Raw genomic sequence first — 25,944 nt, 5'->3', positions numbered from 1 at the left:
CATTTCACTGAGCAAAGTCATCAGTTTCACTAAGACTCTTCAAATACTTATGGATGTTTCATTTTTCCTCTTTGGTTTTGGTGCAGTACCACTCAGAGCATGACTGAACTGGTTTCCTAATTGTTTTGCTAGGTTAAACCGGCACCGGTCATCCAAAGCAGTGACCCAACCCTTATCGTTATCTTTTTGCTGTTTTATGCCATCGCCACAATACGCTTCAGCTTTATGGTTAGCACTTTCTTCAGTAAAGGTGAGTCTGAGATTCCAGTGGTGAAATATTCTCAGTAACTACACTTTAGCTGCCAACTCATCTACAGCCTCTGGTTACACACTCTAACCGAAAAGACAAATATCATATACATGTGAAATGATTTGGAAGGGAATGAAGAGAGCAATGACAATTAACATAGCATAGGATACGTGCGAAAAAAGACAAAAACCAAAATAAGATCATGTCTGGGTGTTCTTTCTAACCTTTAGCTGCTACTTCATGTATGGTATTTGTCAAACCGAAGGGTTGAGATGGAGATGGCTCCTGTATATTCCGTTGGAGGGACTGATGTTTGCTAGGATCTGATGATGAGAGTGGTATATGTGAAGAGAAAGAAAACGGCAGTACTGCTTCAATGAAAGAAAGGGTTCTTGCACTTGATTAATAGATCCTCATTGTGTGTCTTCTGTGTATTTGTGTGTTTTTGTTTTGTTTTGTTGTTTGTTTGTTTGTTTGTTTTGAGACAGAGTCTCATTCTGTGGCCCAGGCTGGAGTGCAGTGGCTCAATCACGGCTCACTGCAACCTCTGCCTCCTGGGTTCAAGCAATTATCCTGACTCATCCTCCCAAGTAGCTGGGACTACAGGTGCCTGGCACCATGCCCAGCTAATTTTTGTATTTTTAGTAGAGATGGGGTTTTACCATGTTGGCCAGGCTGGTCTTGAACTCCTGACCTCAGGTGATCCACCCGCCTCAGCCCCACAAAGTGCTGGGATTACGGGCATGAGCCACCGTGCCCAGTGTATGTATCTGAAATATACTGTCTGCCCCACAGAGCTAATATTGACCTTGGGGACATGAATATTATATGCAAACAAAGTAGTTTATGAAATACATTAGCGATAGTCACATGATTTGCAGAGTATGAGCTGGGTACCCAGGAAAACCAGCGATATAATTCCAGTCTGACTCTGAAGGCCTGGGAACCAGGGGAGGTGATGGTGTAAATCCCAGTTCAAAGGCTGGAAGAGACTGATGTCCCAGTCAAGCAGGCAGCAAGGAAGAAATGAGAGAGAATTTCCCGCTTCCTCTACCCTTTTGTTCTTTTTAGGCCCTCAACACATTAGATGATGCCTGCCCACATTGGGGAGGACCATCTGCTTTACTGAGTCTACTAATTCAAATGTTTATCTCATTTGGGAACCTCCTCACAGACACACCCAGAAATAATGTTTAATCTGTATACCCCATGGAGAGTCAAGCTGACACATAACATTAACCATCATAAGAAGACATGCAGAGAACAACGAAAATTAATGAAGTATAGTGTACACATTTAAAAAAAGGAAATGGATTAAGATATTCCAGGTTGAGAAAGGCCTGGAAATGCTTCAATTGAGGTAGGTTTGTGAAGGATTGGAAGAAGGGAATGAATAGGAAGTCTAGTCAGTGGATGCAACTATACATTCATTCATTCATTCATTTAAATTTTTGGATATCTGTGACCGGGAGTGGTGGTTCACACCTGTAATCCCAGCACTTTGGGAGGCTAAGGTGGGTGGATCACTTGAGGTCAGGACTTCGATACCAACTTGGCCAATGTGGTGAAACGCTGTCTATTGAAAATACAAAAATTAGCCATGTGTGATCGTGGGCACCTGTAATCTCAGTTATTCAGGAGGCTGAGACAGGAGAATCACCTGAACCTGGGAGGTAGAGGTTGCAGTGAGCCGAGATCGCACCACTGCACTATAGCCTGGGCAACAGAGTGAGACTCTGTCTCAAAAAAAAAAAAAAAAAAAAATGTGGATATCTGACCTTGTATAGGGTCTAACATACAAAGAACAAGAAGAATTGTTTCCTTTCCCGTTGAGGGCTTATGTGCAAAGTGGTTTTATGAATTTACAGCCTCACTGGAAGAAGATGAGAATCATCAAGCTCCATATCCTTGCCAATATTTAGAATTGCCAAGCTTTAAGTTGTGCCAAATTAGGGCTGTGAAATGTTATCGCATAGCAACTTAAATCTGCATTTCCCAATTGCTGATGAAGCTGAGCGTGTGTTACTAATATGAGTCATGTGTGTCTCCTCTTCTGTAACTCTGTTAATGCATTCTGATATTTTATAGTTATTGAAAATTTCTCACAGAAATTTTCTGAAAAGAAGTTGGATGTAATTATCTTTGTTCCTCTATAAGTAAGGTATTTTCTTCCTCTGGCTTTTTTCAGGCTTTTGTTTTCTTTATCTTTGATTTTCTGTAACTTGAAAATGATTTGCCTAGTTGAAGTTTTCTGGCATTTATCCTTGGTGTTCTCTGAGTTTTCTGGGTTTGTGGTGTGGCGTCTAACGTTAATGTGGGGGAAATTTGTAGTCATTATTGTGTCAAATATTTCTTCTGTTTCTTTCTGTTTTCTACTTCTTATGTACTCATTATGCATTTATTTTACCTTTTGCAATTGTCACATGGTTCTTGGATATTTTGTACTGTCCTTTTTTTTTTTTTTCAGTCTTTGTTTTCTTTGCTTTACAGTTCTTGAGATTTTTATCCATAAGCTCCGAGATTCTTTCCTTAGCCATGTCCAGTCTATGAATAAACCCCTCAAAAGCATTCTTCATTTTGGTTACACTGTTTTTAATCTTTAGCATTTCTTTTTCATTCATTCTTAGGATTTTTATCTCTATACTTATATTGCTCACTAATTCTGCATGCTGTTTACTTTATCTATTAGAGCCCTGTGCTGAGGGAAGCAATGTTGTATAAAACAGACAAGTTTCTGTTTCTCACAGCACTTATTTTCGTGCACTCATCAACAAAAATATTTGCATGTTAGATTCTTGAAGATTGCTTAAATTGACCTTATAATTTTCTTCTTAATTGCAGTGAATATTGCAGTTGCTTTGGGAGGTTTGTTTTTTTTCGCCGTCTACTTTCCAGCTGCTGGCATCCATCTCTACTATGGAAATATGACATTTATCCAGAAGCTGGCAGCCTGTCTCAGCTCAAATTTTGCAATGGCATTGGGAGTTAAATTTCTAGCTGATGCAGAAACATGGAGTGAGTATTTACCTTGTAATTTTTACAATGTTTCTAGTAGATATATCTTTGGTGTCTGATTGGATATTTCCAATTCTAATATTGATTGAGATTGCTAAACTCCCCTTCAAAAAACTGCACTACTTTATACCACCACCTATAGACGTGAGTGCTTCCACATTCTGTATTAGTATTTCCAAAATTTCCTGCAAGCCTCCTCCTACTCCTTTTGGAGTTGCCACCTGCTGTCTAATGATAGATGGAAAGTGACACCGTCTGCTTTTAGTATCCTCCTTCCTTTTACTATCAGCACAGTATCTATGCAAGAATTCTTCTAGTCTTCTGTCTTTTGGTCAGCATTCATCCCTACTTTTCAATAGTTATGTTTTTCTAAAATTTTTTATTTCCATGAACATTTGGCATGAGGAGGGGTGGAGAGAGAGGAGCCACTTTCTTAACAACCCATAAGCCTGCTTATTTTTGTTAAATATTTTCCTGACTTTTATATATATAACAAAATTTTTTTTTTTTTTTTGCCTATGTGCTGGGAATGTTTTTATTTAATGCTTTCTTGTATAGCCTTGTGGCCTGGTATATAGAAGCTGCCTTTCTAGGAAGCTATGGTGTGCCCCAGACATGGAACTTTTTTGTGTATATATATATATATATATATATATATTTTTTTTTTTTTTGAGACAGAGTCTTGTTCTATGGCCCTGGCTGGGGTGCAGTGGGGGTGATCTCAGCTCACTGCAACCTGTGCCTCCCAGGTTCAAGTGATTCTGCTGCCTCAGTCTCCCGAGCAGCTGGAATTACAGGCACCTGCTACCATGCTCAGCTAATTTTTGCGTTTTTGGTAGAAATGAGGTTTCACCATGTTAGCCAGGCTGGTCTCAAACTCCTGACCTCAGGTGATCTGCCCGCCTAAGCCTCCCAAAGTGTTGGAATTACAGGTGTGAGCCACCACACACAGCTACATTGTATTTTTGTTTCAGTCTTTTCCAATTATTTGCTTGTTTGGGGTATAATGGAAAGCACATTACCTGATTAGTTACTGAGATGCCCTAAGGGGCAACCTAAATTCTAAGGGTGCAAGAAAGTGACTGACTGTAGTAGGGACCGCCAGAAAGCATCAACACAATTATTTTCTTAAGTATTTAATTTGATATAGATGAATAACTGTTTTAATCTCAGTTGGCACTAAATGAATCCTTATGTCTTAGGAGTTGGACTTAAATGGAGTAACATATTCTCATCAACTACACTGGATAACTTTTTTTTTGCCCATGTGCTGGGAATGTTTTTATTTGATGCTTTCTTGTATAGCTTCGTGGCCTGGTATATAGAAGCTGTCTTTCCAGGAAGCTATGGTGTGCCCAAGCCATGGAACTTTTTCTTACAGGTAAGTTATAATTCTTCTGTTATTGATAGAGGCACCATCCTTATGAACTTCATTTATAATATTTATAAAAGCACTGTCTATAATAGAATCAGTAGGTCAGGTGGAAGAACCATTTTCATTTACACTCTAGCCATACTAATTCACTAGCCATTTCCTAACACCCTCTAAGCCCCCCAGTAAACGTAAATAGTGGTAGATGATAGCTTGTGACCGGCTGGGCACGGTAGCTCATGCTGGTAATCCCAGCACTTTGGGAGGCTGAAGTAGGTGCATCACCTGAGGTCGGGAGTTTGAGACCAGCCTGGCCAACGTGGTGAAACCCTGTCTCTACTAAAAATACAAAAAATTAGCCAGGCGTGGTGGCGCGCCTGTACTCCCAGCTACTCTGAAGCCTGAGGCAGAAGAATCGCTTGAACCCAGTAGGTGGAAGTTGCAGTGAACTGAGATCGCACCATTGCACTCTGGCCTGCACAACAAGAGCGAAACTCCATCTCAAAAAAATAAATAAATAAAAATAAATGAATATATGATGTGTCTTTATATGCTAGGAGAGGTTAGTTATGTCTGGGCGCACACCACCTGCATTATTTCCTTGGTTAGGTCAGATCTCCTAGAGTCAGAACCACAGAGAAAGGGGGAGCATTTGCATCCTGCCCTCTCTTCTCAGTATTTTTTCATATTATCTTTCACTTCTGTATCGCTCAAAAAAGAAGATCCAATAGAGTAATATAATACTGTTTGCTATGGCCTCATCTCTCAGTGATTTTCTTTTGTCTTCCTTAAGTTTTTTTTTTTTTTTTTGAGATGGAGTCGCGCTCTTGTCACTCAGGCTGGAGTGCAGTGCAGTGGCGCGATCTCGGCTCACTGCAAGCTCCGCCTCCTGGGTTCATGCCATTCTTCTGCCTCAGCCTCCTGAGTAGCTGGGACTACAGGCGTGAGACACTGCGCCTGGCCTTTTTTTCTTTTTTTTTGGATATTTATTAGAGATGGGGTTTCACCGTGTTAGCCAGGATGATCTCGATCTGACCTTGTGATCCACCCGCCTCGGCCTCCCAAAGTGCTGGGATTACAGGCCTGGGCCACCGCGCCCGGCCTCTTACAATTTTAATAGAATAGTCTGCTTTTCGGCTGGACACCACGGTTCATGCCTGTAATCCCAGCGCTTTGGGAGACCAAGGAGGGTGGATCACCTGAGGTCAGGAATTCAAGACCAGTCTGGCCAACATGGCAAAACCACGTTTCTACTAAAAATACAAAAATTAGCCAGGTGTGGTGGTGCACACCTGCAGTCCCAGCTACTCGGGAGGCTGAGGCAGGAGAATTGCTTGAACCCAGGAGGTGGAGGTTGCAGTGAGCCGAGATTGTGTCATTGCACTCCAGCCTGGGCAGCAAAGCAAGACTCTGTCTCAAAAAAAAAAAAAAAAAAAGGATGGTCCGTGTTTTATGCCTGGGGTGTTCAGACACTAGCCAATTAGCTCCAAAATTTTAATTTCAAGAAATTTTGTGCAATCCATCTCAGTACAAAAGCTAACAGACCAAAGTATTGTTTAGTACTGCCTTTCCGTGCCATGGCAGTGATTGCACTTTTCTTTCCTTCGTAGCGCTCTTACTGGTTTGTGGAATCACCTGAGAAAAAAACTGAAGTAAGTCAATTTTATGAGCAAATGCAAAGCAAGTATTTTGAAGCTGAACCAACTGATTTGATAGCAGGTATCCAGATCAAACATTTGTGCAAGGTACTGTTTCAAAGATCTTTTATTCTTGATGAAACTGAAGCTTAGTTTACAGTTCATTGTAAATGCTTGTTATTGGAAATATCAAAATAAAAATTAGATGTTAATAACAGGTCATAGCCATCATGTTTACTTCCTTTGAGAAAGATAAAATATATATAGTTTATAATCAAAAGTGTCATGTTTCTCCTCCTTCCGGAATATAATTAGATTTTGTTTTATCTTTAACATTTATTTTATGTTCAGGGGTACATGTGAAGGTTTGTTATGTCGAAAAACTCAGGTCATAATGATTTGATGTCCAGATTATTTTGTCACCCAGGTGACACTAAGCCTAGTACCCAATAGTTATTTTTTCTGCTCCTCTCCCTTCTCCCAACCTCTACCCTCTGGGAGGTCCCAGTGCCTATTGTTCCCCTCTTTGTGTCCATGTGTTCTCATCATTTAGCTCCCACTCTGAAGTGAGAACATGCGGTATTTGTTTTTCTGTTCCTGTGTTAGTTTGCTAAAGATGATGGCCTCCAGTTCCATTCATGTTCCGGCAAAGGAAATGATCTTGTTCTTTTCTGTGGCTGCGTAGTATTCCATGGTGTATATGTACCACGTTTTCTTGATTCAGTCTACCATTGATGGGCATTTAGGCTTATTGCATGTCTTTGCTATTGTGAATGGTGCTGCAATGAATGTACACGTGCATGTGTCTTTATGATAGAACAATTTCTGTTCCTTTGGGTATATACCCAGTAATGGGATTGCTGGGTCAAATGGTAGTTCTGCTTTTAGCTCTTTGAGGAATTGCCACACTGCTTTCCACAATGGTTGAACTAATTTACACTCTCCTAACAGTGTATAAGCATTCCCTTTTCTCTGCAACCTCACCAGTATGTTACTTTTTGACTTTTTAATAATGGTTATTCTGACTGGTATGAGGTGGTAGCTTATTGTAGTTTTGATTTGCATTTCTCTAATGATCAGCAGTATTGAGCATTTTTTCATATGCTTCTTGGCCACGTGTATGTCTTCTTTTGAAAAGTCTCTGTTCATGTCCTTTGTCGACTTTTTAATGGGATTTTTTTTTCTTGTAAATTGTTTAAGTTCCTTATAGATGCTGGATATTAGACTTTGTCAGATGTATAGTTTGCAAAATTTTTCTCTTATTGTCTGTTTACTGTGTTGATAGTTTCTTTTGCTGTGCAGAAGCTCTTTAGTTTCATTAGATCTCATTTGTCAGTTTTTGCTTTGGTTGCAATTGCTTTTGGTATCTTCATGAAATCTCTGCCAGAGTTGATTTTTGTATATGGTGTAAGGAAAGGATCCTATAAACTTATATTTTAGTGTGGATAAAAGTGCTTAACAATTGAATGAAAAATAAGATCATTGTAGTACACAGTATATGCCATTAGGAAAATAAGTAGAGTGATTATTAGTTGAGAGAAGGATGGACAGAAGGAACATTTTTGATAAGTTATGTTATGTTAATGGTAAGTTATGTTAACGAAGCATCTCTGAAAATATGGCCATTGTGGATGCCATGACCCTCTCCAACAATATAACCTCAGTTGAACAGAGCCACCTCATCCCAAATTAGGCTCGTTTTCCTGGAATAGCCTACATCCAGTGACTGCTCAAGGTGGGGATATTAAGGCCCAGCTTTTTCCTCCAGCTCCAGTCAGCTCTGAATGGTCATCCAAGCTGCAGAACTCCTTGTGTGGTTGACCTAGTTGTCACTGTATGTACTGTAGCCCTACTATTTTTTCTCCCAAATAGGTGTCCTTCCTTTCTTCACACAGGTGTTGGGCCCAAGAACACTCCTGCATGCTAATTTCTCTTATGTAAACTTCCTGGATGCCAATTTTCATCTTACAGTTTACTTCCCAGGGAACCAGTTAGTGATTACTGATACCCAGAGTTGCCAGAGAAAGTAGATGATAAGATGAGTGGTAGACTCTGATACAAGTTAGCAGTACAGTGTTCATATGTGGTGAAGTGGGATGATATACCAGGGGAAATAAATGCATCAGTTAGTGACATCCATCAAGCATTTGAAAAATATGCGAGTATTAGTGGTTACATGGACTATAGAATTGGATAGGTATTGTTGGGGGAGAACGGATACATGGACATTGTTTACGATTAACCATCAGAGGCTAGGTGTTATAAAATCTAGTGAGCCTCCCAGGAAACATATAAAGAGATTCTCATCCTCAGTAGCCAAAGAAAAGAAAAAAACTGAGAACTAAGCCCCAGACTTAATCAAAAGAATAGGAGAGCTCTAGAAAAGCTTAAATTCCTAATTTGTGCAGGTTTGCTTTACCAGGACTTTGAGTCGATGCTATAAAGGATTGTGGAATTGGGAGCAGGTGAAGGTATTTTGCACATGGGAGGAATATGAATCACTGGAAGCGGAGGGTAGACCACAGTTGGCAGGCTTCTCAATGGTCCCCAGAGATCCTCACCTCCTGATATTCACACCCTTGTCCAGTCCTCTCCTGTGTGATCTGTATAACACAATGGAAGTGAAAATACACGCTTTCCAAAACCAGTTCATAGCAGGTATTGTAAATTTTACTTTGGTCTTCAGTTGCTTGCCCTTAAGTAAGCCACCATGTCTTTCAAGCTGCCCTGTGGACTTGCTTCTGTGGACAAGAACCAAGGCTTTCCAATATAACCAGTACCAGCTTCCCAGCCATGTGAGTGAGCCCCTTGGAAGTGGATGTCTTGGCTTCTGTCAAGCTTCAGGTGACTACAGTCCAAGTTAACACCTTGACTGCAACCTCAGAGAAACTCTGAATCAGTCCCGTCCAACGAATCTACTATATGACTGTTTTACAAGTGGACCCAGAGAGCATTTATCGAAGCATTAAGAAATGTTCTAATAAGAGGAACACCAGCATCATTGGGAACTGTTGCCAATAGGAGATATTATTGCAGAACTGGACTCACTGATAACAACGGAGATATGATTCAAAAATAATCGAGATCAGGGTGTGGCACAGGCGTGAACAATTTTCCTAATAAGTGACAAGTTTAGAGTGGCAGTCTGGGGCACTTGATCCACAAATGATGGTTAATAAAACACAATTTCCTGGAGGCAAGATAGATGGGCAGCCAGCAAGGGCATTGCTCAAACGATACAACCAGAAGTGTGGATGAATTAATCATTAGGAGCCCGAGGCAAGGCACCCTGTAGTAATTAATGGTCTCCTCCATCCTTTTCAGTTTTCAGAGCTGACACCTATTGACTGGAGGAGGGGCTTGATTGCTAAGTGGAAGCAGACTGCAACACTAAGGCAAAGGCACATAATAATGGTTACCCTAGTCTTTCTGCAAAAGGACCTATAGCTGTTTGTCTAGGTAATACTCAGAGATGCAAAGTGTCCTTATAGTCCCCTTGTTTAACCAGGGGTATGTGCAGGCTAGGTAATAAATGAAATCCTGGTCCTTGTCCGGCTTACAGTAGATACACTGGGACCGTGGACACACCCAGTGGGCATCTCCACAGCTGTCACGTGTACAATTGGAAACGACATACTTTATAGCTGGTGTAACCCTTACATTGGCTCCATGGCCTCTAGAGAAGAGCTGCCCCTACAGGGTCAAATCAAGTTGAATCCTTTTAAACTACCTACCTCCGCTAGTCAAGATGGTAAATCAAAAGCATTGTTACATTCTGGGGAAGTGGCAGATATTAGAACCACCTTTAAAGAATGTATTACTAGAGGCTGGGTGTGGTGGCTCATGCCTGTAATCCTAACACTTTGGGAGGTCGAGGCAGGTGGATCACAAGGTCAGTAGATCAAAACCATCCTGGCCAATACAGTGAAACCCCATCTCTACTAAAAATACAAAAATTAGCCGGGCATGGTGGCACCCTCCTGTAGTCCCAGCTACTCAGGAGGCTGAGGCAGGAGAATCACTTGAACCCGGGAGGCAGTGGTTGCAATGAGCCAAGATGGCACCACTGCATTCCAGCCTGGGTGACAGAGCGAGACTCTGTCTCAAAGAAAAAGAATGTATTAATAGTGATCCCTGGTCACATTGCCATTTAAGTTACCACTCTGGTTCATGCAAAAATCCACCCAGATGAATGCTGTGGGATGACGGTGGATCTACCACAAACTCAAGTAAATAGTTGACTCAGTTGCAGCTGTGTCTAGTATCATTTGCCTATGGCAGGAGATTCACACAACCTATGGACATCGTAAGACCATTGATTTGGAACATCTCTCTTTCCATCACTATCAGATCAGAGATTTTTGTATTCATTTGAAATGAACACCAATATATATTTACTTGTGTCCAGAGCTATAAAGATTCCTTGGCTGTCTGTCCTAATATAATCTGAAGGGACGTGGACTGGCTATTCATCTTGCATCTGGCCAAAGATTTCTTGAATAAGACCTCTAAAGCACAGACACCAAAGCAAAAATTGGCAAATGGAATTGCATCAGGCTTAAAAGCTTCTGGCCAGGCACGGTGGCTCACGCCTGTAATCCCAGGACTTTGGGAGGCTGAGGCAGGTGGATCATGAGGTCAGGAGTTTGAGACTGGCCTGGCCAATATGGTAAAACCCCATCTCTACTAAAAATACAAAAATTAGTTGGGCGTGGTGGCATATGCCTGTAGTCCCAGCTACTCAGGAGGCAGAGGCTGAAGAATCACTTGAACCCGAGAGGCGGAGGTTGCAGCGAGCTGAGATTGCGCCACTGTACTTCAGCCAGGGCGACAGAGTGAGACTGCATCTCAAAAAAAAAAAACTTCTGCACGGTGAAGGAAGGAAACAATCAATGAAGGGAAGACACAGTTTACAGACTGGGAGAAAATATTTGCAAACTATTCATCCAATAAGGGATTAATAGCCAAAATATAAAAGGAACTGAAACAACTCACTAGCAAAAAAAAAAATCTAATTTAAAAATAGGCAAGAGATCCAAATAGGCATTTCTCAAAAGAAGTAATACAAAGGGCCAACAGCTATATGAAAAAACTGTCAGTGCAGCTAATCATCAGGAAAATGCAAATCAAAACCCCAAAGAGATATTATCTCAACCCAGTTAAACGGATATTATCAAAAAGACAGAAAATAATTAATGCTGGTGAGGATGCAGAGAAAGGGAAACCCTTGTATACTATTGGTGGAAATGTAAATTAGTACAGCCACGCTGGAAAATGGTACAAGGGTTGCTCATAAACCTAAAAATAGAACCCGTCATATGATCCAGCAATCCCACTGCTAGATATGTATCCAAAAGAAAGGAAGTCAATGTATCAAAGATCTATCTGCACGCTCATGTTTATTGTAGCATAACTCACACTAACCAAGATATGGAATCAACCTAAATGTCAATCAGGAGATGAACATGTAAAGAAAATGTGGTGTATATACACAGTGGAAGATTACTGAGCCACAAAAAAGAATGAAATCAAGTCATTTGCAGCAACATGGATGGAACCCGGGACATTATGTTAAGTGAAATAAACCAGGCACAGAAAGACAAACATTGCATGTTCTCATTCATATGTGGCGCTAAGATAATTCATTTCATGAAAGTAGTGAATAGAATGGTGGTGACCACTGACTAGAAAGGGTAGTGCAGAGTGGGGCATAAAAAGGGGTTTCTTGACGGGTACAAAAATGCAATTAGATAGAAAGTGTTTGATGGCACAATAAGGCAACTACAGTTAGTAATGATTTACTGCATATTTTAAAATAGGAGAGAAGGTTTGGACTTTTTTTTTTTTTTTTTTTTTTGAGACAGAATTTCACTGTGTCACCCAGGCTAGAGTGCAGTGGCATGATCTTGGCTCGCTGTAACCTCTGCCTCCCTGGTTCAAGCAATTATCCTGTCTCAGCCTCCCAAGCAGCTGGGATTACAGGCACATGTCAACATATCTGGCTAATTTTTGTATTTTTAGTAGTGACAGGGTTTCACCATGTTGGCCAGGTTGGTCTCGATCTCCTGACCTCAGGTGATCTGCCCACTTTGGCCTCCCAAAGTGCTGAGATTATGGGTGTGAGCCACCACGCTCAGCCTGGACTTTTCCCAATACAAAGGAATAATAATAAGCGTTTGAGATGGTGGATATCCCAGTTGCCCAGTTTTGATCATTACAAACTGTATGCTTCTAGCAAAATATCACATGTACCCCATAATATAGACAACAATTATGCACCTATGAAAATTAAAAATAAATCGTAAAAAGTAAAATTAACTTAAAGTTATATGGGTATACAAAACTTAATGCTTTCAAACCGGAGTAATCAAAAAGAAGTCTCATAAAGATAACATAGGAAATTACCTTGATAAAACAAAAAATACTGTGTTTTAGGTGAGTTACCAAAAAGGTAAAGAATCTTCTGTAGTGTGACAATTTTGAAGACACTTCTATTTTTATTTTACCAATGATGTTAAAGCCAGCTTATTTGTTAAAGATATACATAAGTCACATGAACTAAAAGGAATTTGAGTTAATTACTGTATATTTTATATGCGTGCTTCTTTAAGTTAATCTGAAGAGAATTTCTTAAGGGATTTTTGGCCAGACTTTACATGTAGACACAACACATAAAATAAAACATGTACATATGTGGAAACACACCTAAACACACACATATGTACACACACACAAAGACGCTGTAGCTTTTATTTTAGAATTTTAGTCATGGGAGAGTCATACAAACTCAGAAATTTATAAAGGAGAGTTAGATCCAAATTATATGTCTGACAAAATGAGACTTGTTTACATGACTAAACTTTATTTTCTCTGCTAGGTACTTTCTCTAATTAAGACTGTGGACCAAATAGCAGTTTGATTTTTTAAAAAACAAACAAAACACTCCTTTTCTTTTTTCAGTTTTAAATAAGTTTAGGATTAAGTATTCCAATGCTTACATTTAGCTAGGACTGGCTAAATTGTGTAAGACAACAAAATCTCCAAGTCGACTTGCATTTTTAGTAACAAATCTCCTCTCTTGTGTGCTGGCCTGGTTTGCTTACTAGTCAATGAAGGTAGGGAAGCATTCGAGCAGGTTTCTTTTTTGGCTTTTTTCGCCCTGCCTGGTAGACAAAGCAAAATGTTTATGTTGGAGAGAGATACCTTATAATGTTGATCTGAGCTCAAGATTTTGACTCGTTTGATCTGGAAGCCTAACTTTTATGAACATTTACCTAGTTCTTTTTCTTGTAGACTAATAATCCTTCAATTAACTGTCCCATCAGTATAAGTGATTGTTAGCCAGGCAATCCTAAATGGACATTTCTGAAAAATGTTCAGGTTGCTGTAATTTGTCAAGCCATTAATTTGAAAGCCCTTTAAGACTTTTTTATTCTTGGCTGGAATGCTGTAAGCAATGAGTTTTATTTCAGCATCGGTAGAAAAGTCAGCAGATTCAGAGTAGGCTGGAAAAATCATAGAGGACTTAGAAGGCTCTACATGTCAACTCTATAGTTGGAAGTTTTTGAAAGAGTTTGAAAATGACCATTTCAGCTGTGAATGTTTTAAACATAATTTTCCCATTGGTTTAAAAATGTCCTCCAGAATGGCCCATAATGCTGGCTCGAATCCCAGAAAACCTAACATTCCTTCATGTTTGAGAATCCCATTTTGTTCTTATTAATCTCTTGAGAGCAAAGACAATCCCATTAATCCTGTCAGCAAATGTCAGGAGTGTAGACTGGTGTTTTAGATGGTAGTGACCATCCTAGTGGCTTTTAGAATCTGCGTCTACCATTAGAATGTTTTCTTACTCTGAGAATATTTTTAGAAGCAAGCAAGGGGAAAGAGCCAAATCATTTATCGATGCACATAAGCAAGCCAAAATGAAACCAAAATCAGAGTGTTCACAAAAACTTAAACCCAGGCATGCAGACCAAACAAAATATTAAACTAGGCATGCAGGCCATGTGAATTCACCAGAAATACATGCCTCAGACACAGGATATAAATTATGTAGAATCCAGAATACTCAAACCAGAAGGGTAGTTGTCTTTATACCAGAAAGGACTTGTCATAAAAGAAAGTCTTATCATTCTAGGAGAGAGATAAGGTTCTTTATTAAGGTGGCCTTACAACCAAAACAAACCCCATATGAAGTCATAAACCACTCACCAAAGTGAGGGAGGATGAGAATCTGAGAAGAGATTCACTGGGGCATAAAAAGTAACTCATAGAAACAGAGAATGTAGAGGCCTCAGTTGTACCACATTTGATTCCAGGGGCTGCTGATTCTTCTGAAGTGAGCTCACTTTGATCCCACTTCTGAAACCATTTATATCACTAACAGAGAGAGGCTCTCTAAAAGAAAATGGTATTTACTTGGGAATAGAGCATTCATGTGTTTTGGTAAATTGTGTGTGTGTATATATATATATTCATGGAAGCAAAGAAATATAAAGATTTTTAAAGGAGAATTAAGAGGATTATGTGATTGCTTCAGATAATTACTTTTGGCTACAAGGATTAATAACAAGGTGTCAGTCAGAGGTCAGACAGGCAGTTGCTGGGCAGACGTCTTTACAGAAACATTTTTTTGTATAGGACTGCAATGGCCTTTATGCAAGGTTGTGGTTTCTTTTTTTCTTTTCTTTTCTTTTTTTCTTTTCTTTTTTTTTTTTTTTTTTTTGAGACAGAGTCTCCCTCTATTTCCCTGGCTAGAGTACAGTGGTGTGATCTTGGCTTATTGCAACCTCTGCCTCCTAGGTTCAAGCGATTCTCTTGTCTCAGCCTCCAGAGTAGCTGAAATTACAGGCACGTGCCACCATGCCTGGCTAGTTCTTGGATTTTTAGTAGAGACAAGGTTTCGCCATGTTGACCAGGATGGTCTCAAACTCCTAACCTCAGGTGATCCACCTGCCTCAGCCTCCTAAAGTGCTGGGGTTACAGGTGTGAGTCACTGTGCCTGGCTGCCAGGTTGTGGTTTCTGCAGAGCCTTTTGTGATAGCCCTTGTTATCAGGCATTTGTATATGAGAACTCTCTCTTCATGGCCTTCCCTAGATGTATTTATTAAGGTGTTGTGTTTTTTTGTTTGTTTTTGTTGTTGTTGTTTTTTAACACAAGTGACCTCATTTTGATTTGGACAACGTTCATACTACATTCTAATCTTCTAATTGAGAACTGTTTCCTGGCAACCCAAACCTGAAACAGCGCCCTTGGAACTGATACTAGATGAGAATGAACCAGATGGTTGAAAAGCTGGGAACAGGCCAGGTGCGGTGGGTGGCTCACGCCTGTAATACCAACACTTTGGGAGCCCAAGACGGGTGAATCACCTGAGGTCAGGAGTTCAAGACCAGCCCGACCAATATGGTGAAACTCCATCTCTAATAAAATACAAAATTAGCTGGGCGTGGTGGCAGGCACCTGTAATCCCAGCTACTTGTGAGACTGAGGCAGGAGAATTGCTTGAACATGGGGGGGCGGAGGTTACAGTGAGCCAAGATCACACCACTGCACTCCAGCCCGGATGACAGAGCAAGACTCCATCCCCCTCCCCGGGGGAAAAAAAAAAAACTAGGAACAAAAAATTCAAATGGAAAAAAATCAAAACCCTTGGGTTGGAAAGCGCTTCACAGGTTGATTATGTTTTGAATCAGAAGTGGTGCCAGTGTACAATTGGACAGGCAGGACCATTCTGGCTGTTGTGAGGACGGTGAGTGGAAAAAAGACGACAAACTGGAGGCTTTGATAGTAGCTCGGGTAGGATATGATGGCACCATGGACTAGGCTGGTGGCACTGGAGATCGCAGTATAAAGATTCAAAACAGGCCAGGTATGGTAGTTTACACCTGTCATCCCAGAACTTTGGGAGGCCCAGGCGGGTGATCACCTGAGGTCAGGAGTTCGAGATCAGCCTGGCCAACATGGTGAAACCCCATCTATACTAAAATTACAAAAATTAACCGGGTGTGGTGGCGGGTACCCATAATCTCGGGAGGCTAAGGCAGGAAAATTGTTTGAACCTGGGAGGTGGAGTTGCAGTGAGCTGAGACCGCGCCACTGCACTCCAGCCTAGGTGACAGAGTGAGACTCTGTCAAAAAAAAAAAAGGATGCAAAATGTGTTATAAGTTTATAACTGAAGACTTATGTATAGGTTAGATGTGGGATTGAGGGAAAAGGAAGAAACTAATGTGACTGTTGGTTTAGTGGCTTGAGGAAATGGGGGGTTAGTTGACCAGTTATGAATATTGGAGACACTGGGGAAAAGTCACAATTTGATTAGTTTATTGTAATTAAGAGCTTACTTTTGGATATAGGAACTTCAGACATTCATCCAAGTAGCGATTTCAAATAAGCAGTTGCAAGCCTGATGCTTAAGTCTGTGGAGAAGACAGTGTAAGACACCTAGGGAGAAAATACCTACCACCATTTGGGATTTTTAAAAACTTAAATAGTTTTTTTTTCTTCTTCTTCTTGAGACGGAGTCTCGCTGTTGCCAGGCTGTAGTGCAGTGGTGTGATCTCAGCTCACTCTAACCTCCGCCTCCTGGGTTCAAGCAATTCTCCTGCCTCAGCCTCCTGAGTAGCTGGGACTACAAGTGCCTACCACCACACCTGGCTAATTTTTGTATTTTTAGTAGAGACGGGGTTTCACTATGTTGGCCAGGATGGTCTCGATCTGCTGACCTCGTGATCCACCTGCCTCGGTCTCCTAAAGTGCTGGGATTACAGGCATGAACCACCGCACCCAGCCCAATAGTATTTTTTTTCTATTACACAAGATGTTTGCCTGTATTCACCATCTATAGGTTGTGTTAGAAGGAAAATATGCTTTAATTCTTAATGATATGGGCTTGAATCCCAACTCTTCCATTTAAGTATTGTGTTTCTTAAACTGCTTTCACCTCATTAAAAAAAAAAAAAAATCTAACCTAAATCTTCTTACTAGCTTGTATAAGTACTCAAGTTGGCTCCTAGGTACCCATATCTGCTCCAGACAAGCAAATATTAATATACCATCTCTCCTTGAAAGTTTAAATTTCAGGCTGGTGGGTTGCCTGGAAACCTTACCTCTAAGATGGGTTCAAGAAAAGTTATAATTTCATAGATTTTTTAGCTTCTACTTGTTGCTAGACTGGGAGTGATTCTTTTTCCACCTTCTTGCGTATTAAGCAGAAGTACTGCTAGTCTACACATACAAAATTTGAGATAAATATCCATGTGTGATTTTCAATTGACAGTTCTCTAAATTAGGCCAAAGACATTAACTGAAGAAGATTGTGGCATTATAAGTTCAAGATGGAAATTGAAACAAAGCAGTCATCCATTGGATCAACAGATGATTGGATAAAGAAATAATTATGGTATAAGCCAGGCACCATGGCTCACACCTGTAATTCCAGCACTTTGGGAGGCCAAGGCGGGTGGATCACCTGAGGTCAGGAGTTCGAGACCAGCCTGACCAACATGGTGAAACCTCGTCTCTACTAAAAATACAAAATTAGCCGGGCATAGTGGTGCATGCCTGTAATCCCAGCTACTTGGGAGACTGAGGCAGGAGAATCGCTTGAACCCAGGAGGTGGAGGTTGCAATGAGCCAAGATCGTGCCACTGCACTCCAGCCGGGGCAACAAGAGTGAGACTCTGTCTCAAAAAGAAAAAAATTAAAAAATTAAAAATAATAATAATTGTGGTATATACACATGATGGAATACTACTCAGCCATAAAAAAAATAAAATCATGTATTTTGCAGTAACATGGATGAAATTGGAGACCACTCTCTCAAGTGAAATAACCCAGAAACAGAAAGCAAATTCTACATGTTCCCACTTATTAGTGACAGCTAAATAATATGCATACATGGACATACAGTGTGGAATGACAGACATTGGAGACTCAGAAGGGTGGGATTGTGGGAGATGCATGAAGGATGAAAAATCACTTGAAGCAGTGTTTATTATTTGGGTCATGGTTACGCTAAAAGCCCAGACCTCACCACTATACCATATATCTGTGTAACAAAATGGCGCCTGTACCCCTTAAATTTATACACATAAAGTAAAATAGAAAAGAAAGCAGGAATGAATAAGATTGCTCAGGGAATGTTTGTATATCTACTGTGACATTCTAAACCTTGTGTTATGCCTTCAAATATTTCTTTTCATAGTTGCATTCCTTTACACTTTGATTTTTCTTCTCATAACTGATGATGTATTGTATCTTTGATAGCTGGTATGAGTGCTTGTTCTTTCAGTGTGATTGTGATAAAATTAGTATTTGTGGGATTTTTCCCACAGGTATTCCAAGGGCACAACACTACCAAAGTAGCTGTAAATGACTTGTCTTTGAATTTATATGAGGGGCAGATCACTGTTCTTCTAGGACATAATGGGGCAGGAAAATCCACCACTCTATCCATTCTCTCAGGTAGGTGTTCCACTCTGTTAAAAAAAAAAAACTGTAGATAAAGCAGTGAGACTTTTGTGTATCCTCTTGATATTTACAGTTTAGTAATTTCTGCAATACATACTTTAATAATCTCCTTTATTTTCAAGCTTGCAAATAATTGTTATAAAAATTAAAATTAGTATTTATTTTGGGGAAGAGGAAAGAGGACATTACATAGTGATAAAAAGGTCAATCTACCAAGAAAACATAACTATTCTTAATATGAATGCTGTCGAAGAACAGAGCATCAAAATGCTCAAAGCAAAAACTGATAGACTTGAAAAAAGAAATAGACACATTTGCAATTATAGTTGGAGACTTCAACACCACTCTTCTAGCAATTGATAGAACCAGTAAACAGAAATTATTCAAGTTACTGAAAAACTTAACAGCACTGTTACTCAAAACAATCTAATTGACATTTATAGAAAATTCCACTCAGCAGAATACACTTTTTTTTTTCCTTTCTTTTTTTTTTTTTTTTTTTTTTTTTGAGATGGAGTCTCGCTCTGTCACCAGGCTGGAGTGCAGTGGCGCAATCTCAGCTCACTGCAACCTCCACCTCCCAGGTTCAAGCAAGTCTCCTGATTACAGGCACGCACCACCATGCCCGGCTGATTTGTGTATTTTTAATAGACACAGGGTTTCGCCATGTCTTCCAGGCTGGTCTCAAACTCCTGAGCTCAAGCGATCCACCCACCTCGGCCTCCCAAAGTATTGAGATTACAGGTATGAGCCACTGCGCCCGGCCTGCAGTAAGTGAATAGTTTCTAGTGTGTAACATTTTAATTCCTTTAATAATTTTTCTCACTATATAGTTTTGAGTTATTTTCTTAGTAGTTGCCCTGGGGCTTACCATATACACCTTAACTTAAGGCAATGCACAGCTTGAAACAGAATTCATAAATGTCAAATGGCTGATGGGCAATGCTGGCTGTAATATGACACTCTCTCATGTTTTTATTACTCAAATGATTTGCACTTATTCATACACATTGAGACATAGAACAAACAGTTAAATAGGAAATTACAAAATAAATTACTTCTAAGTTCATCACCTCAAAAATAACTGTCGGTGTTTTGTAGAATTTTCTTCTGTGTGAAATATTGCTAATGCTAATGAGTCATCCATATGTAAATTTCAAAGTTGAAATGCTAATGAGCAGTTTGTTTCCACATTCCCTTATGAAAACTAAGTTTCTGTTATGTTTTCTGCTTGATTCCAGGTCTCTATCCTCCCACAAGTGGAAATGCCTATATTAATGGATACAGTACCTCAAAGCAGATGGTCCAGATTAGGAAATCGCTGGGCTTGTGTCCCCAGCAGAACCTGTTGTTTAATTACTTGACAGTATCAGAACACCTTCATTTCTATTCTGTGGTAAGCAAAAGAAAGTTTCCTTTTCCCCCAGTCTATTCATGTGCTTCAGGTAGATTAGCTACTACGAATATTCTTATTCTTACAAAGTTTGAAATTGATTTTAATGAATTCTTCTTTAAATATAAAGAAAAGCAAAGGGAATAAATTATTACATGAATGATGTAAGAGAAAAGCTGGTGTAATATGTTTCTAAGAGTGAAGTTGGAAGCACCAAGTAAACTCTGGCTCCTTTTTCTAGGTAAAAGGAGTACATGGAAAGATGACTCCTACTGAAATTGACCGCATGCTGACTACTTTTAACCTGCTAGAAAAGCGTAACAAATTGTCAAAGTCACTGAGTGGAGGAATGAAGCGCAAACTCTCCATCATTATAGCACTTATAGGGGGCTCCAAGGTAAACAAACAAACAAAAAAAGCCAAATATGGATTCCCACTGCATACTGCAGCTACTCTAAAAGAATCAGCTGACACAAATTTGAGAACTGATATGGAGCTAACATTCTAAAGATAACCTCCTAAATGAAAATCAGATGGGACTGACATTATCGATCTCATTGGTATAAAATGGCCATAGGTTTGAAATTATTCCAGCATTCCTAATTCAGTTTTTTCTAAACATTTTTTTTGAGACAGGGTCTTGCTCTGTCGCCCAGGCTGGAGTGCAGTGGCACAATCATGGCTTAAAGGAGCCTTAACCTACCTGACTCAAGCAATCTTTCCTGCTCAGCCTCCCAGGTAGCTGGAACTACAGGGACATGCCACCACACCCAGCTAACTTTTTACTAATTTTTAAAGTTTTTTGTAGGGATAGGGTCTCACTATGTTGCTCTGACTTTTGGGCTCAAGTGATCCTCCACTTTGGCCTCCCCAAGTGCTGAGATTACAGGTGTGAGCCACTGCACTTAGCCTCTAAACTTATTATCTTAGCCTAGTTGAACAAGTGAAAAAGCAAAATCAGAGTAAGCTCCATGACTGGTAAGACAATAGTGGTACCAGTATGTAATATTTAACAGTGGTCATGGATGTGTTTTTCTGGTCTTCAGGTAGTGATACTTGATGAGCCAACGTCTGGCATGGACCCAGTCTCAAGGAGGGTCACCTGGGATCTCCTGCAGCATTTTAAACTTGATCGTACCATCCTACTGACCACCCACTACATGGATGAAGCTGATGTTCTGGGTGACCGCATAGCCATCATGGTCAAGGGATCCGTGCGGTGCTGTGGCTCTTCAATTTTCCTGAAAAAGATATATGGTCTGTCTCTCCTTGATTATTCTTAGGATATTGATGCCTTCATAACATTCTTCAAACATACGTTTTATTGTTTTTTTCTTTTCTTTTTTTTTTTTTTTTTTTTTTTTTTGAGACGGAGTCTCGCTCTGTCGCCCAGGCTGGAGTGCAGTGGCGCGATCTCGGCTCACTGCAAGCTCCGCCTCCCAGGTTCACGCCATTCTCCTGCCTCAGCCTCCCAAGTAGCTGGGACTACAGACGCCCGCCACCGCGCCTGGCTAATTTTTTTGTATTTTTTAGTAGAGATGGGGTTTCACCGTGTTAGCCAGGATGGTCTCGATCTCCTGACCTCATGATCCGCCCACCTCGGCCTCCCAAAGTGCTGGGATTACAGGCTTGAGCCACCGCGCCCGGCCTTATTGTTTTTTTCTGGGTACCCAAAACTTCAGTGATTCCTTCTGTTCTATTAATTAGTATTCAACTATGAGCTCTTTGAAATAATACTCCTTTTTTTCAAAATTATTTCCCTCTTTTGTGTTTATTGTTTTATCCAGAATTTCTGTTCAGTTTTTCCATATGGCTTCTGCTTAAATTTTAATTCGCCCAAATGCATGTGTGCTTTCCAAGAGTTAGATAGACAGACAGACAGACAGATTGATGGATTATAAGGGAAACGTAGTGAATCAAACATCTGCTGTTTCTTGTTTTTCAAAGAAGTACTAAATTGCTTCTATATGAATGGAATAATTTATTACAATATGAAAAATTTTTCTAAACTGTAAAATACCAAACATGTCCTTATAGCTTCCTTACCTTTTTAAGGCCGTTATTCAAAATTACCTATACATCAGTCTTCTCTGACTCTTTAAATATAATTTTGACAGGAAATAGTTCCATGACTCTAGAAAGTTTTTTTTGAGCCTGTTTTCATCAATTCACCTCTCCCAGAGGCAATTACTTTCTGATTTTATTACCATACATTAGTTTGCCTATTGTTGAATGTCATATAAATGAATTATATGTTATAATTTTATTCCTGGTTTCTTTACTTCAGCACAATACGTTTGAGACTAATGTATATTGTTGCACGGATCAATTGTACATGACTTCAAATCTTCATAGATTTTTATGTTGTTTTAGGTCATTTCCATCATATGATGTATGAATTCAAATATCATAAGCAAACGTGCTATGAATTTAAAGATCTTTCTTGATTAAAAATCCATCTTGTGAACTTAAAAATCTCTCTTGCTTAAAAATTCATCTTGGATAAAAATACTTAGTAGTGGAATATTTTGGTACTTACTGGTGGGGTTCTTGGTCATAAATTATGTGTGTGATGTTTTGAAAGGTTCTTCAAAGTACTTGTAATATTTTATACCAGTCAGCGTGTTTGAGAATGCCACTTACTCCATACCCACACTAACATTTTGGTTTGCCTTTTGGGTTTTAGTCATTCTGGTGGGTGTGAAACAGTTATCTCGGTGTTTTTAATTTTCACTTCCCTGAAGAATAATTATATTGAGTTCATTTTCATGTGTAAGTTGGCTATTTGCATAAATTCTTTTGTGAGGTGTTTAAGTCTCCTACCCACTATTACAAGTTGTTTATCTTTTTTAACATTTGTAGTTCTTTCACATATTCTTCATGTGAGTTCCTTGTCAGATATATGTATTGTGAATATTTATCCAAATGGGTTCCTTGCCTACTCATCTTAATAGTATCTTTTGATGAGTGTAAATGTTTAATTTTAAGGCTCATTTATTAATTTTTTTGAAGATTTTTGTGTCCTTTCTAGCCTACGTAAAGGTTGCAGAGATCTCCTATATTTTCTTCTTGATACTTTACAGTTCTAGCTTCTAAAGGTTTATGACTCATTTCAAGTTGACTTTTGCAAATGGTGTTGATGTTGATTTTTTTTCCCCCTGTGAGTATCCAGAACCGTTTACTGAAACACATTGCTTTTTCTAGCGAATTGCTTTGGCACCTTTGATAAAAATCAGCTGACTATAAGTGGTTCTACTTTTGGTTTTTCTGTTGCTTCATTCATCTGTAGGTCTATTCTTTTACAAATACAACAGTCATGAATACTGGATCTTTATAGTAAGTTCTGAAAATAGGTAACATAAGTCTGCCAACTTTTTTCTTGTTTTCCAAAATTGCTTGAGCTATTTTAGGCCCTTTATATGTCCCTGTAGATCTTAGAGCCATTTTGTTAAATTCTACAAAAACTCTGGTTGAATATTGATTGGGATCTCTTTGAAGCTATATATCATTTTGGGAAGAATGGTCATCTTCAGTATTGAGTCTTCCAGTATATGAGCTTCATATTATTTGTTGGTTTATTTAGGTTTTGTTTAGGCCATTTTTGGCTATATTTTGTTGTGTTCATTGTCAAGGTCTTTCATTGGATGTATTCCAAAGTATTTCATTTTTATATTTATGCAAATGGCAGTATTTAATGTCATTTTCCAATGTTTCTCTTGTAGTATTTATATATATAATAATTTTATATTGACCTTGTATCTTGTAAACTTGTTTATTCATACATTAGATCTGATGATACTTTTGTAGATTCTATGCACAATCCTATTATTTGTGAATCAGAAGATTTTGCTTCTTTCTCATCTTTATGCCTTTTATCTTTTTCTTTTGCCTTATTGTCTTATATAGGACTTACAGCACATTCTTGAATAGGATTGATAAAAGTAGACAGACTTGCCTTGTTCCTTATCTTAGAGGGGAAATGTATAATGTTCATCATTAAGTAAGAGATTTCCTGAAGGATTACTTGGAAGCCTGTTACCAGTTTAATGAATTTTCCTTTTTTGCTAGGAGGTTTCTTTCTTTTTTTTTTTTAAAGTTTTATTTTAAGTTCTAGAATACATGTGCAGGATGTACAGGTTTGTTACATAGGTAAATGTGTGCCATGGTGGTTTACTGCATCTATCACCCCGTCACCTAGGTATTAAGCCCCACATGCATTAGCTATTTATCCTAATGCTCTCCCTTCTCCTGTCCCCCATGACAGGCCCCAGTGTGTGTTGTTCCTCTCCCTGTGTCCGTGTGTTCTCATTGTTCAGCTCCCACTTTTAAGTAACAACATGGGGTGTTTGGTTTTTTGTTCCTGTGTGTGTTTGCTGAGGATAATGGCTTCCAGCTCCAACCATGTCTCTGCAAATGATATAATCTCATTCCTTTTTATGGCTATATAGTATTCCATGGTATATATGCACCACATTTTCTTTATCCAATCTATCACTGATGGGCATTTGGGTTGATTCCATGTATTTGCTATTGTGAATGGTGCTGCACTGAACATGTACATGCATGTATCTTTATAATAGAATGATTTATAATCCTTTGGGTACACACCCAGTAATGGGACTTGAGGAAGTGCCACACTGTCTTCCAAAATGTTAGCACTAATTTACATTCCCACCAACAGTGTAAAAGCATTCCTATTTCTCCACAGCCTTGCCAGCATCTGTTTCTTGACTTTTTAATAATGGCCATTCTGATTGGTGTGAGATGGTATCTCATTGTGGTTTTGATTTGCATTTCCCTAATGATCAGTGACATTGAGCTCTTTTTCATATGTTTATTGGCTGCATAAATGTCTTCTTTTGACAAGTGTCTGTTCATGTCCTTTGCCTACTTTCTGATATTAGACCTTTGTCAGATGGATAGATTACAAAAATTTTCTCCCATTCTGTAAGTTATCTGTTCACTCTGATGATAGTTCCTTTTGCTGTGCAGAAGCTCTTTAGTTTAATTAGATCCCGTTTGTCAATTTTTGCTTTTGTTGCAATTGCTTTTGATGTTTTTGTCGTCAAACCTTTGCCTGTGCCTATGTCCCGAATGGTATTGCCAAGATTTTCTTCTATAGTTTTTATAAAAGTTTTAAGTTTCACATTTAAGTCTTTAATCCATCTTGAGTTAATTTGTGTATGAGGTGTAAGGAAGGGGTCCAGTTTCAATTTTCTGCATATGACTAGCCAGTTTTCTCAGCACCATTTATTAAAAGGAGATCCTTTACCCTTTGCTTGTTTTTGTCAGGTTTGCTGAAGATTAGATGGTTGTAGATGTGCAATCTTATTTCTGAGATCTCTTCTATTCCCTTGGTCTGTGTGTCTGTTTTTGTATCAGTACCATGCTGTTTTGGTTACCATAGCCTTGTAGTATAATTTGAAGTCAGGTAGCATGATGCCTCCAGCTTTGTTCTTTTTGCTTAGGATTGTCTTAACTATACAGGCTCTTTTTTGGCTTCATATAAATTTTAAAGTAGTTTTTTCTAATTCTGTGAAGAATGTCAATGGTAGTTTAATGGGAATAGCGTTGAATCTATAAATTACTTTGAGCAATATGGCCATTTTCACAATATTGATTCTTCCTGTCAACAAAGATGGAATGTTCTTCCATTTGTTTGTGTTCTCTCTTATTTCCTGGAGATTGCTAGGAGGTTTTTAAAAATCTGTGGTAGACATTGAATTTCATCAATGCTTTTTTTTTTCTTTTTCTTTTTGGATCTAGTGGAATATTTATATTTTTTCTCTTTAATTTTGTGT

General features: G+C 39.1%; 1 protein-coding gene across 1 annotated transcript in view; it reads left to right on the top strand.

The window, feature by feature from the left end:
• Window positions 1–130: 130 nt before the first annotated feature.
• The window catches only part of LOC117087517 (ATP-binding cassette sub-family A member 3-like), a 111,546-nt gene continuing 85,732 nt past the window's right edge, over window positions 131–25,944 (top strand). The window contains exons 1-8 of the mRNA XM_033217787.1: window positions 131–250; window positions 3,092–3,265; window positions 4,468–4,646; window positions 6,248–6,382; window positions 18,615–18,744; window positions 19,992–20,146; window positions 20,385–20,540; window positions 21,190–21,400. Of these exons, the coding sequence (XP_033073678.1) occupies window positions 226–250; window positions 3,092–3,265; window positions 4,468–4,646; window positions 6,248–6,382; window positions 18,615–18,744; window positions 19,992–20,146; window positions 20,385–20,540; window positions 21,190–21,400 (1,165 nt within the window). The 5' untranslated portion in view covers window positions 131–225. The remainder of the gene's footprint in view (window positions 251–3,091; window positions 3,266–4,467; window positions 4,647–6,247; window positions 6,383–18,614; window positions 18,745–19,991; window positions 20,147–20,384; window positions 20,541–21,189; window positions 21,401–25,944) is intronic.

Source organism: Trachypithecus francoisi, unplaced genomic scaffold, assembly GCF_009764315.1.
Source record: "Trachypithecus francoisi isolate TF-2019V2 unplaced genomic scaffold, Tfra_2.0 Lachesis_group10, whole genome shotgun sequence".
Lineage (NCBI taxonomy): Eukaryota > Metazoa > Chordata > Mammalia > Primates > Cercopithecidae > Trachypithecus > Trachypithecus francoisi.
Note: the sequence above shows the minus strand (reverse complement) of the source record. Positions and strands in the feature narration are given on the sequence as shown.